Here is a 14,600-nt window from a genome sequence, read left to right as displayed (position 1 = left end):
TTACTTCAAATCTGTGACCTCTGATTATCAACACATTTGCCAGAGGAAATAGTCTGCTTCCACACACACACCCTCCTAGGCAGTGCATTCCTGACACTTGATCAAAGAAGTGGGAGACTGATTGAAAAGGCAAATCGAGAAGCTTAGAGCTTAGCGTCACCAGTAATGTCACTGTCGGTCGTTCACTGTAACAAAACAAAACAGCCAGAAAGGTACACTTCCAAACTCTGTAGATATCATTTTGTAAATTATTTTATTGAAGCATTGAAGGTAAGGGAAAGGTTCAGGAAATTCCATTTCATCAACTGTGAGAAACACACATTTTGGCTGTGTAGCTATGGAAAAAAAGCACAGGAGCTATGTCAGGAAGTGTGTCTTTGTGTTTGGAATCATGCCGTCTGTCGGAAGCAAACCTCTGAATGCAGATCCAATATACTTTGTTGTTTATTTCCAGCGGCCTCCAACCTTGCCTTTTCCCGCTGCTTTTTTGCTGTGGGAGAAAGGGACGTAGAAGTTAATGCTGTGAAATTACAAAGGGCAGACCCCCCCCATTTAAGTGGCCAAAGCAGATCAGGTCACGAGGGACCGGGCCATTTGTGTAATGTGGCTCTGGTTTAGTGTCATGACATTGCAATTGCAACTTGGCAGTTCATCAGAAAGGAGGTATGGACTCGGGAGCAACACAAGGACAAATGGCATAGGTGCATTTGAAGGTATCAGAGATCTGAGGGCTTGTACCCATGACCCACTGCCATAAAGCCATACAGGTACATCAGAAAGGGAGATCAGTTTCCCCAAAACTCTCTTCACAGAGTGCTTCCCAAAATCTTTCCCAATGCAACCTCATTTTAAGAATGAAAGGTCTTGTGACCCTCCCAGCTGGATGAGCAAGTGGGAAGGAAGGGAAAACTAGTACAGGCATTGGCCAATACGAACTCAGAGCTTGTGACTCCAAAATGTCAGCTTCTGACTCCATTTAGCATCCCAACCCCTACTCCAACACCTTCACTTATAACTCTGGGAAGCTGGTTGTGTACTCTACTAGCAATTGCATCAGGATCTCAACTCAGAAATCATTCAAAACAAAGTGAGGGGCCCACAAGCTTTGGCTGGTGTGGCATGGGACGTCAGCCGACTCTTCTCACATCCAAGTTTGAGAGCAGGGCGATCACTCAGAAGACTGGGAACAACAAGGTGCATGACATACACCCAAGGCACAGTCATGGCAGGTAGGGAGGTGAAAAGTCTGGGACCTCACACAGTATAAGCCTCATACTTAGCCAGGGTTAGTCACCAACATACCAGAACAGCAGATCTCTAGGAGCAGCTACAGCAGGACAGGAATTAAAGGGATGCCAGACCAATAGATGAGGAAAAATGGAAGAGTTGGAAATACTGACAGGATTAGATGAAGTAGGCTGCAGGAGATTCATGTCAGGCATAAACACTGGCAAGATCCTTTTACAAGAGTAGGCCACGTGGCCCTTTGAGCCTTTAAGATCATGGCTGATCTGATTTTAACCTCAACTCTATACCTCTGGTAATCTTTCCACCCCTCAGTAATCAATAATCTATCTACCTCTGCCTTAAAGATATGTAAAGAGTGAGCATCCATGGCCTTTTGAGGAAGGGAATTCCCAAAGACTCACAACAATCTGAGAGAAAAAAAAAGTGTTTCCTCATCTCCATTATAAATGGGTGACCCCTTATTTTTAAATATGACTGTCTTGGGCTGAATGAGCTATTTCCGTGCTGACTATGTGATGTCTGCCTATATGCTATCGGCATGTTCAGCTCCTGATTTGATCTTTCTTTCGTTTGATTGCAGTGAAGTTGCTAAATTGAATTGACCTAAAAATAAAAACATTTTTACTTCTCCTTAATCACTAGTGGCAGCGGCACTAGTGGCACAGTGGTTAGCACTGCTGCCTCACAGCACCTGTAGATCCGGGTTCAATTCCCGACTGTGTGGAGTTTGCACGTTCTCCCCGTGTCTGCGTGGGTTTCCTCCGGGTGCTCCGGTATCCTCCCACAGTCCAAAGATGTGCGGGTCAGGTGAATTGGCCAAGCTAAATTGCCCATAGTGTTAGGTAAGGGGTATGGGTGGGTTGCGCTTCGGCGGGTCGGTGTGGACTTGTTGGGCCGAAGGGCCTGTTTCCACACTGTAAGTCAAATCTTCACTTATTCTAACTGCAAAAAGTCATGGCGCAAATGGCAGCTGAAAACTGTATCAGGCCAAACTGTGAAAGCTCCAATAGAGAAATAGCCCTCCTGACATTCACTGTCTCAATATTGAGTTTTCATGGGCCATACTCCACCAGGAAACAGAGCCCTGAGGTGAAGTTTTGGAGAAAGAATCTTTCTTATTTTTGTAGCCATACAGACTGCAGCAGTTCAAGAAGGCAGCTCACCTTCTCAAAACCATCTAGGGGCAGGCAATAAATGCTGGCCCAGCCAGATCCCACGAATGAATAAAAGTAATAAATACTGTGAGTGTGTATAAAATATCACAATGGTACCAAGAGTGATACAAAATAGTATGTCATGGGATCATTCCCTCGAGGGTGAGATCCCAACTTGATGCTGCATAAAGACAGGAGGAGCATCCCCAAAAAGCCTGAAGAAAACTCTTCAGCCTATCTTGTCTGTTCCAGCTCTTTGAAAGAGCTGTCCAACTAGTTCCAATCCCTGTAACCCTGAAAATATTTCTTTTCAAGCACTTATCTAATTCCCCCTTGAATGCTACTACCTTTTTACACCAGTCATGAACTGGGGAGCAGGCAGAAGAGACCTAAGAGAAACTTAATATTGAGTTCAACACCTGCAGATTAGGGTGGCACAGTGGCTAGCACTGCTGCCTCACAGCGCCAGGGTCCCAGGTTCAATTCCAACCTGGGGTGATGTGTGGAGCTTGTACATTCTGTCTGTGTGGATTTCCTCTGGGTGCTCCAGTTTCCTCCCACATTCCAAAGATGTGCAGGCCAGATGAATTGGCCATCTAAATTGTCCATAGTTGCTAGGTGCATTGGGTGGGTTACTCTTTGGAGGGTTGGGGTGAAAGGCCTGTTTCCACACTGTAGGGAATCTATATCTAGAACTCACTCCCATTCCTTCTGTTTATTTTACCTTTACCTGTTACATTCTGTCAGCATATCCTCTGTCTTCCCTCCCCCCCACTCCAATGGGACTCTCTGTTCTTTCAGTCTGGCAGTTAAACACTGCCATTCTCATATTCCAATCACTTAACCTGCACTATCAGCAGCCTTTCTCTCTCTTCCCCACCCCCCACAAGAGCATAAATGCCGCCCCCTCCACACTTCAGCTCTGATGAAGAGTCATCTAGACTTGAAAGGTTAGCTTGCTCTCTCTACATGGATCCCGCCTGACCCACTGTGATTTCCAGCATTTTTTTATTTTCAGTTCACTGAAGACAGAGTTATGTAACTTGTTGATTAGTTTTAAAATTTTGAGCAGTTGACACAGAAAGAAGACTTTAATCACTTGAAGGTCTATCTGTAGTTGACACTCCATCTGCTCATTCATCGTTTGGCCTGACTTTGCGCTAGTGTTGCCCTGGCAACATGATAGATATCCCGTTCTGGTGCTGCGGGGGATTTAACACCAAGTGTTAAAGCAGCAAAGCTGCCTTCCTTTGTGACTCATCTTGTAAACAGAGCACTGCGGGGTGGGGGCTTAAACTCCGAAGGACCAATGTCTGTGTTGGGCTAAGTGACCATTCATAGTACAGCAGAATTAGCCATAAAATGTAAACCTTGGTGGTGGGAACGAAAAAAGAGAGAGAAAGTGAAATACTAAAATTTGGTTCCCAATTGGGCAAGGACAAAGATAACGCTCAACAATGATGCCTTCTAGAAAGGGATAATTTGATTAGAGATAGTCAACACGGTTTTGTGAAGGATAGGTTGTGCCTCACAAACCTTATTGAGATCTTTAAGAAGGTGATGAAACAGGTAGATGAGAGTAAAGTGGTAGATGTGGTGTATATGGATTTCAGTAATGTGTTTAATAAGGTTTCCCATATTAGGCTATTGCAGAAAATATGGAGGCTTGGGATTGAGGGTGATTTAGCAGTTTGGATCAGAAATTTTTTAGCTGAAAGAAGACACAGGGTGGTGGTTGATGGGAAATGTTCATCTTGTAGTTCAGTTATTAGTGATGTATTGCAAGGATCTGTTTTGGGGTCACTGCTGTTTGTCATTTTTATTAATGATCTGGATGAGGATGGATTGGTAAATTTGTGGATGACACTAAGGTCAGTAGAGTTGTGGACAGTGTGGAAGGATGTTGCAGGTTACAGAGACATAAATAAGCTGCAGAGCTGGGTAGAGAGGTGGCAAATGGAGTTTAATGTGGAAAAGTGTGAGGTGATTCACTTTGGAAGGAGTAACAGAAATACAGAGTACTGGGCTATGGTAAGATTTTTGGTAGTGTGGATGAGCAGAGATCTTGGTGTCCATGTGCATAAATCCCTGAAAGTTGCCACCCAGATTGATAGGGTTGTTAAGAAGGCATATGGTGTGTTAGCTTTTATTGGTAGAGGGATTGCGTTTCAGAGCCATGAGGTCATGTTGCAACTGTGTAAAACTCTGGTGCGGCCGCACTTGGAATATTGTGTACATTTCTGGTTGCCGCATTGTAGGAAGGATGTAGAAGAATTGGAAAGGATGCAGAGGAAATGCTAGGATGTTGCTGGTATGGAGGGAAGGTCTTATGAGAGAAGACTGAGGGACTTGAGGCTATTTTCATTGGAGAGAAGAAGGTTGAGAGGTGACTTATTAGAGACATACAAGATAATCAGAGGTTAGATAGGGAGAGCCTTTTTCCTCAGATGGTGATAGCTGGCATGAGGGGACATAGCTTTAAATTCAGGGATGATGGATATAGGACAGATGTCAGAGGTAGGTTTTTTACTCAGAGAGTTGTAAGGGCCTGCCTGCAACAGTAGTAGACTCGCCAACATTAAAGACATTTAAATAGTCATTGGATAAACATATGGATGATAATGGAATTGTGAAGGTTAGATGGGCTTCAGGTTGGTTTCACAGGTCAGTGCAACATTGAGTGCTAAAGGGCCTGTACTGTGCTGTAGTGTTCTATGTTCTATGTCCTTTCATGGTCAAAGAGCCACATTCTCTGTCAAGCATTAGATCTCAATAACAGGCACTGCTTTAGGGATATCTGACATCTACAGAGACAGTCAGTACTTTCAGGAAAGCAGAGGCGCTGTGAAACTTTCTACAAAACTGTAGCCTTACTTTCTCAATGTGTCTTTGTGAAACTACCTTGTTGGACTTTGGATTGCACATTAAGAAATCCCACGCCATTGCAATTAAAGTCACCGTTGTTCTGGGGATTCACACAACTGCTCACTCATTGGAGAGAGACGACTGGTAGTGCATTTAACCTGAGGGATGAAGTTGAGAAGCTGGAGTCTTCATGGTAACATCAGCCAGATCTGGAAATCGATCCAAGCTCTCAGAGTCACTCTACAATGCAAACCAGCTGTCCAGCCAACTGAACTTACCAAAAAACCCCTTACGTGCACCTCTCACCCTACCCCACCACCACCCCCAATGCTCCATGAAGAGACCAAAGACCACAAACAGTGCACATTGGGAAGATGGCAAACATATCTTAGATATACTCACAATTTCTGGTGTTCACTGATGCGGTTGTGCAAGAGATTAATCTAGGAAGAATATAACAATTAATTACCACCACCTGGAAAGATGTGAAGGCAAAATTAAATTGACACTGTACCTCTATATTCATTGACCATTTAGAAAGTCATACTGTGCTGACTGCTGCCTGTCAGTGCTGCATCGTGCAGGGAACACATCATGTGCAGGGTATTTAGACCCAACTGAAGTGATTTTGTAGTCACTTCATTGAGTTCGCAATCTGCTGCTGAGTTAAACTATGCTTGACACAGGACCTCACTGGGACCATGACAGCTGGACTATCAGCAGAAACTGGTAAAGAAGTCAGCTGTTCAGTCTTGAAAGGAGACATCTATAGTGTGTTGGGAACAAGGTTGATAAGATGTTTAACGATATGGGTACAGTAAATAAGGGAATTACTTGATAGTGCATTGCTGGAATGGGACAAAGAGAGAACACAGTTTCAAACTCATAAAAGCTACATTGATACTCTACCAGGAAGTTGTAGGGTGATTATTACATTTACTTAAAATTCCAGAGAGTTAAGTAGCACTGAAAATTCTTGGAATTTATTTTAAATAATTAATTCTTGGGATGTGGTGTTACTGCCCATCTGTAATTGCCTTCAACTCTGATCTCCAGCATCTACAGGTCCTCACTTTCTCCGATTTGGGAAGGTGATGGTGAGCTGCCTTCTTGAACCGCTCAGGTCTGTGTGGTGGAGCTGAGTTCACAGTGTTGTTAGGGAGGGAGTTCCAGGATTTTGACCCAGTTCCAATATAGGAGTGGTCATTATATGCCCATGTTGGCATAGTGTAAGAGAGGAATCTCAGACATGGTAGTCTTCCCATGTGTCTGCTGGCCTTGCCCTGTTAGGTGGTGAAGGACGAGGTGCTGTCGAGTGGACACTCAAGAACATTGTTGCACTTCATTGTGTAGATAGTAGGGATATTTTTACTCAACCAGTTCAAGCATGTTATGACATACTCTGGAGCAGGTAGGTCAAGAGCCCAGACCTTCCTGGCTCAAAGATAGGAATACAACCACTGCACCATAAGAGTCCTCTATAGAGAGTGTGCACACTGCAGCCACAATAAGAACTGATTGGACATGACAACAAGGGATGAACTGCAATGGAGGAGAAAGTGAGGTCTGCAGATGCTGCAGATCAGAGCTGAAAATGTGTTGCTGGAAAAGCGCAGCAGGTCAGGCAGCATCCAAGGAACAGGAAATTCGACATTTCGGGCATAAGCCCTTCATCAGGAATGAGCAATGAACTGCAATGGACCTCTCTCAACCATAATTGAACCATAATCTTCTAGACTGGCATCTGCAGTGCCTCAGGATATGAAGGGAGATTAAATATAGAACCTGGATGAGAATGTGTTCAAATTTCCTGTTAATTGCGATACATGGTCATTTGGGTGTGAGGTTACAAAGAACAGGCAGGGAGGGGAGGAGGAGTAAATCACAAAAAGTTAACAATAAGGAATGCATTGATAAATTGCTGAGCAGCACAAAACCATCTTCCTCTGTCCTCGATAATGACTACACGGTGGTCTTCTTCTGGATTTATTTGTGTCTCTCTTTAATTTTAAAAGGAAATAAAAAGTGACGATGGTGGTTAACTCAGATTGCAGCAGCTTGGACAATTATCGTCCGCTATCAGCCAGCAATCTTTCAATGTTGATCTTGAAGGATCCAAAAATGATTGTTTTCTGAAGAAGCTTGACCCTGCATTGGCAGGGAGATTGTTACGATCAGTGTGGTGCTGGAAAAGCACAGCAGGTCAGGCAGCATCCGAAGAGCAGGAAAATCGATGTTTCAGGCAAAAGCCTTTCATCAGGAATGAGCTTTTGCCTGAAACATCGATTTTCCTGCTCCTCGGATGCTGCCTGACCTGCTGTGCTTTTCCAGCACCACTCTAATCTTGACTCTGATCTCCAGCATCTGCGGTCCTCACTTTCGCCCTGGGGAGATTGTTGGCCTGACAGGGTAATAAATGACTTGTTTGACATAAGCAAAATTCCGCAGATGCTAGAAATCTGAAACCAACACAGAGAACACAGGAGAAACTTGGTATATCTGTGGATGGAGAAACAAAGTAAACCTTTCGACCCCAGTATGACCCTTTTTTAGATTGTTCTGTCTGTTTGCGTTGCATTAGACACTTGAATTTTTTTTGGGGGCGAATGGGTGATTGATTTTGTGGTTTTTTTTCTGGGTTTCTTTGAGTGCGGTCCTCTCCTCTCCAGCATATGGTTTTATTTCGGCATCGTTCATCCTTTGTTTTAATGCAATATTTCTGAAATAAGTCTACAGAGGTCAGTATCCTGTCACCAAGTCAGCTTTTATTTACATGTGGAGAGTCCTTGGCATTGATCCAACTGCCTCAGAACCAGCTCTGAACAGAACCTCTGACACTCCTATTTATATCTGTCAGCCAGGGTTCCTTGATTGAATGAGACTAACTGCCCCAAGCAGGGAACTCATATTCTATGAGGTCCACCTGGCTGTCCTCCTTACAATCGCTACATTTCCCAGTTTTTTAGATTAGATTCCCTGGAGTGCGGAAACAGGCCCTTCAGCCCAACAAGTCCACACTGACCCTCCAAAGAGTAACCCACCCAGACCCATTCCCCTAATCCTTACTAATACACCTATCACTATGGGTAATTTAGTATGGCCAATTCACCTGACCTGCACACCTTTGGACTGTGGGAGGAAACCAGAGCACCCAAAGGAAACCCCCACAGACACGGGGAGAATGTGCAACTCTACGCAGACAGTCGCCCGAGGCTAGAATCGAATCTGGGTCCCTGGTGCTGCGAGGCAGCAGTGCTAACCACTGAGGCATTGTGCTGCCCCATTTCTTAGGGCGAAAGGGCTTAAAAGGGGAGAAAGCAAGAACAGAGGCTGAGTTGGAATAGTTAGCCTTGTTTTCCAGAGAGTGACATTGGCTCCATGCCAGTTATCTTGAGGCTGATTGCATGTCACCGATGACATGAGGAGCAGGAACGTGTGAAATCATTCTCACTTTAACACTAAACTGGAAAGGAAAGGTGAGAGTACTTTCTCCACAAGCAAGTCACAGATTGTAGTTTCACTTAATCATTAAAGAACCATGTTTTGTTTGAACTTGTTGAAATCTTTGAAAGTTCACGGATATTGGCATCTCTTAAATGATTTCTTCTGCCAATGCTCCCAGCTAGTATAGGGACAGAAACATGCCTGCAAAGTTTAGTCACTGACCCGGTATCTGTTCAGATCCTCCCATGGTGAGGGCTTAAATTAGATCCTTAGGCAGATTACTTTTGCTCTAAGTTTTTTTTCTGGATGGACAACATTTTTAGGTCCTCTTTTTGCGAGACCAGGTTATGGCAAGGTTAGAAATAGCAAGAGCTGATTGATCCTTTCTCCCTATCTCTTGCATGTAGATTCTCTTTCCTCATTACTCTTTGTTTGCATTTTCTGCAAGGTGAGGGGGCCTTACATTAGATTACTTACAGTGTGGAAACAGGCCCTTCGGCCCAACAAGTCCACACCGACCCGCCGAAGCTCAACCCACCCATACCCCTACATTTACCCCTTATCTAACACTACGGGCAATTTAGCATGGCCAATTCACCTGACCCGCACATCTTTGGACTGTGGGAGGAAACCGGAGCACCCAGAGGAAACCCACACAGACACGGGGAGAATGTGCAAACTCCACCCAGTCAGTCGCCTGAGGCGGGAATTGAACCTGGGTCTCTGGCGCTGTGAGGCAGCAGTGCTAACCACTGTGCCACCGTGCCGCCCACTAGCAGATGAGGGAACACAGAATTCTCTGCCAGAGAAAGCGGCTGTGGCTGAAACGTTGGGCGTTTTCAGGAAGGTGTTTTATATCGTTCTTAGGCCTAAAGGGTATGGGGAGAAAGTGGGAACAGAGACGGAGTTGGATGATCAGCCATGTTTATATTGAATATCAGAACAGGCTTCAAGGGTTGAATGGCCTAATCCTGCTCCTATTTTAGATTTCTACCACAGAGATGTTTCAAACTGTTCCAAGAACAAATAGTCTATTTTCCATCGCATGGAAAAACTTACAGGCATTGTTGATAATTGGAACTCAACAATCCCTTACTGTGGCACACCCACAACAGGAGGCTACAACCTTAAAAGCAAAATACTACAAATGCTGTAAATCTGAATATTAAAGTAGCTTTTGCTGGAGAAACTCAGCACGTCTGGAAGCATCTGTAGAGAGAGAAAAACAGAGTTAACATATCAAGTTTGCTCTGACTTCTTCAGAACTGAACAGCAGAGTCGTATTAGATTGGAAACATTAACTCTGTTTCTCTCTTGACAGATGTGGCCAGACCTGTTGAGGTTCTCCACTGCTTTTCATTTTCGTTCTTTATGGGTTATGTCAGGGAACACTTCTTCACACAAAGGGTAAAAATTCCGAACCCCTTCTCTCAAAAAAAGTACTTCTTGTGGTTTCAGGCTCAATGAAAATTCAATGTGAAATCTGATAGCAATTTTTGCCAAAATAGATAGTTTTGGAATCTGGTGGAGGTGGGAGGGAGGTGAAGTAGATATGATTAACCAGAATATAATTGGGTGGTGGAATTAGATTGAGGGGCTGAATGTTCCTGCACTACTCCTAATGGCATTAATTCATTGTCATAGTTGTCAACTTCTAATGCGCTACAAGACTGAAGTGAGCTCTTTAATTCTGATGGTTTGGTTTTTGTCCACAGTCCTGTATGGAGGTGGGATGTCCTGGTAAGGAAAGGATATTTCAAAAGTATGATGGTTGGTATTAATATGGACAATACATCTATTTGGTAGCAATCCTGCAATCAGGAACCCAGGGAGTGCTTTTTAGACAGCTGTGGCATAATTGTAACAATGTCAGCCATGTGCACCTCATAGAATGAGTTCCCTGAGTGGGGCTGTTAATCTAATCCAATCAGGGAAACCTGGGTGACAGATATAAACAGGAGTGTCAGGAGTTCTGTTCATCCTGAGAGCTGGTTCTGAGGGAGCTGGATCAGTGTCAAGGACTCTTGCATATACCTAAAGAGTGACTGGGTGATGGCTACTAATTCAAGCTGTTCAGTGAATCCAGGCATGTATGCCTGCTTTCATGATTAATTGCCCCTGTCCTTGATCGGGAATCCATGCACAAATGGCGTTTAAAAGACATATAGTTATTGCTGAGCAAGTATCTGAACCCTGCTATGGAGTATTTTAATTTGGTTTGCTGAAAGAAATCTTTAAATAGACGAAGAAGGGTAAGCCAGTGAAGCAGATCAATGTGTTATTATACCTGTCAAAATGTTAAAATAAACAAATTTGATAATGGTGCATGACCCAGAAATCCAAAACTCATACCAATCATTACATATTATTTTGTTAAAAAACCAATAAGTAATTTGCTGGCGATGGGAGGGAGCGTTAACAATCAAAGTAAGGGCTCTCTCTGTAACTGCATGACGGTGCCAAGAGACTTGTCATGTCTGGGCCTGTTGCACATTGCAGCTATTTTTCAGGTTCGATGATGAAAATCAGTGCGAGGAAACAATGCATCTCTTGTATCAGTCATGTTACAGGTGTCCATCGTTGTCTTGTTCCAGCTTCTCAATGTCATTGTGCAGGTGCAGGAACATATATAGCTGCAGTCATGCTTCAGAGATACAGAACATCTCTCCATTCAATTTGCAGCCCAGCTGGATCGAAACCAGCTCCACAGCGATACTGATTATCTGACTAAATAGAAACCCTTGCTGACAAGGCTCACTATGAATACCATTGACCTGAAACTGAAATGGACTTGCATTTGTCATAAAATCAGAGGGTCATAGAGTCATACAGCATGGAAACAAACCCTTCGGTCCAACTAGTACACTCCAACCATGTTCCCAAACTAAACCAGTCCCACATGCTTGCGTTTGCCTCATATCCCTGCAAACATTTCTTATTCATGTACTTATCCAAATATCTTTTAAATGTTGTAACTGTACCTGCATCAGCCACTTCCTCTGGCAGTTCATACCACATTTTACCCACTCTTTGTGTAAAAACATTGCCCCTTGTGCCCTTTTTAAAACTTTCTCCTCCCACTTTAGGTCATGTTGTGGCTGTACAGGACATTGGTTAGACCACTGTTGGAATATTGCGTGCAATTCTGGTCTCCTTCCTATCGGAAAGATGTTGTGAAACTTGAAACGGTTCAGAAAAGATTTACAAGGATGTTGCCAGGGTTGGAGGATCTGAGCTACAGGGAGAGGCTGAACAGGCTGGGGCTGTTTTCCCTGGAGCGTCGGAGGCTGAGGGGTGAACTTTATGGAGGTTTACAAAATTATGAGGGGCATGGATAGTATAAGTAGGCAAAGTCTTTTTCCTGGGGTTGGGGAGTCCAGAACTAGAGGGCATAGGTTGAGGGTGAGAGTGGAAAGATATAAAAGAGACCTAAGGGGCAACTTTTTCCATGCAGAGGGTGGTACGTGTATGGAATGAGCTGCCAGAGGATGTGGTGGAGACTGGTACAATTGCAACATTTAAGAGGCATTTGGATGGGTATATGATTAGGAAGGGTTTGGAGGGATATGGGCCGGGTGATGGCAGGTGGGACTAGATTGGGTTGGGAATCTGGTCGGCATGGATGGATTGGACCAAAGGGTCTGTTTCCATGCTGTACATCTCTATGACTCTATGACTTTAAACATATACCCCCAGGTTTTGAATTCTTCCACCCTAGGGAAAAGACTCTTGCTATTCTCCTTATGTATGCCCTCATGATTTTATAAACCTCTATAAAATCAAGCCTCAATTAGATTAGATTACTTACAGTGTGGAAACAGGCCCTTCGGCCCAACAAGTCCACACCGACCCGCCGAAGCACAACCCACCCATACCCCTACATTTACCCCTTACCTAACACAACAGGCAATTGAGCATGGCCAATTCACCTGACCTGCACATTTCTGGACTGTGGGAGGAAACCGGAGCACCCGGAGGAAACCCACGCAGACGCGGGGAGAATGTGCATACTCCACACAGTCAGTCACCTTCTCCTATGTTTCAGTGAAAAAAGTCCCAGCCTATCCAGCCTGTTTTTATAACCCACATCCTCCTTTCCTGGCAGCATCCTAGTAAATCTTTTCTGAACTCTGTCTAATTTAATAATATCCTTCCTATAGCAGGGCAATCAGTACTGCACACAATATTCCAGACGAGGCCTCACCAACATCCTGTGCAACCTTAGCATGATGTCCCAACTCCTATACTCAAAGGTGTTAGCAATGAAAGCAGGCATACCAAATGCCTTTTTGACCACCCTGTCTACCTGTGATGCAAGCTTCAAAGAATTATGCTCTTGATCCCTATAGTGGCTACAAGAGCAGGTCAGAAGATAGGAATTCTGCAGTGAGTAACTCAGCTCCTCGCTCCCCAAAGCCTGTCCACCACCTACAAGGCACAAGTCAGGAGTATGATGGAATACTCCCCACTTGCCTGGATGGGTGCAGCTCCAAGAGCAATCAAGAAGCTCAACATCCCATAGGATAAGTGGCCTGCTTGATTGGCATCCCATCCACCACCTTAAACATTCATGGTGGCTCAGTGGTTGGCACTGCTGCCTCACAGCGCCAGGGACCCGGGTTCGATTGCAGCCTCGGGCGGCTGTCTATGTGGAGTTTGCACATTCTCCCCATATGTGCATGGGTTTCCTCCAGGTGCTCCCATAATCCAAAGTTGTGCAGGTTAGGTGAATTAGCCATGCCAAATTGCCCATAGTGTACAAGGATGTGTAGGTTAGATGCATTAGTCAGGGGTAAGTTATAGGGTAGGGGAACAGGTTTGGGTGGGTTACTCTACGAAGAGTCGATGTGGGCTTGTTGTGCCAAAGGGCCTGTTTCCACACAGTGGGGATTCTGATTGTAATTCTAATTGCTCCCTCACTACCAGTGCACAGGGCAGCAATGTATACTACTTACAAGATGTACCTGTGACCTCTATCCCCTAGAAGGTTTTGGGCAGCAGATATCTGAGAACGCCACCCCATGCAAGATCCCCTCCAAGCCATTCACCATCTGACTTGGAAATATATCAGCGTTCCTTCACTGTCACTGGATCAAAATCCTAGAATTCCCTTCCTAACAGTATGGTGGGGGTTACCTACACTGTATAGACCTCAGCAGTTAAAAAAGGTGGCTCATTACCAATGTCCTCAAGGGCAATTTGGGATGGGCAATAAATGTTGGCCCAACCAGTGACACCCAAATCTCATTAACAAATATTAAAAGAACAAAGATTTGAAGTGTTGATACCTCATTATTGTGGATGGACCCAATCCTCTCCAGTGCCAAAATCAACTTCTTTAACCTTCATAGAGTCAGTCACCGCCACACAGGCTCAGTTCATTTGCTGCTGGAAGTCTGAGTCTGACCTATATTGTCTATTCCACCAGTCTCTTCGCCAACTCCCACCTTGCACCCTCTGCATTGTTGAGTTCACCTGCTATTCTGCTGGCCATCTCCTAAGCTGCAGCAAGTCCCATTCACCCAACCCTTCTGTGCCTGCTGGTCAGGTCAGATGAAGCCTCAATTTTATTATTCTTCTCAGGAAGAAGGAAGGGAAAGGCTGCTGTCTGCTACCTCGGCATTGGGGTGCACAATCCTGGCATGGAATTGATGTAATGTTGTCTCCGTAGATTGTTATAATGTCTTCCTGCTCACCACCCAGTCCTCATGATGATCCTGAATATGGATGATGAACACATCCTAATGTAAAATGTCTCCAGGACCAGTTTTGCCCATTAGGTACTGGATTTGAGTCTACCTAATCTTTTTTCAGATTGGTTGCTTGCGTGTCAGTAATCCTTTCATTAGGTATCATTCTGGGCAGGATTTGCACCCAGATTTCAGAAAC

At 44.4% G+C, this 14,600-nt stretch overlaps 1 protein-coding gene across 1 annotated transcript in view; it reads right to left on the bottom strand.

The window, feature by feature from the left end:
* Nucleotides 1-236: 236 nt before the first annotated feature.
* Nucleotides 237-14,600, bottom strand: part of LOC132831195 (troponin T, slow skeletal muscle-like) — a 42,177-nt gene continuing 27,813 nt past the window's right edge. The window contains exons 12-13 of the mRNA XM_060849209.1: nt 5,670-5,710; nt 237-490 (exon numbers count right to left, since the gene is read on the bottom strand). Coding sequence (XP_060705192.1) covers nt 445-490; nt 5,670-5,710 — 87 coding nt within the window. The 3' untranslated portion in view covers nt 237-444. The remainder of the gene's footprint in view (nt 491-5,669; nt 5,711-14,600) is intronic.

This window comes from Hemiscyllium ocellatum, chromosome 33, assembly GCF_020745735.1.
Source record: "Hemiscyllium ocellatum isolate sHemOce1 chromosome 33, sHemOce1.pat.X.cur, whole genome shotgun sequence".
Taxonomy (NCBI): domain Eukaryota; kingdom Metazoa; phylum Chordata; class Chondrichthyes; order Orectolobiformes; family Hemiscylliidae; genus Hemiscyllium; species Hemiscyllium ocellatum.
The sequence above is the reverse complement of the archived record's forward strand: the minus strand, read 5'-3'. Positions and strand labels throughout refer to the sequence as shown.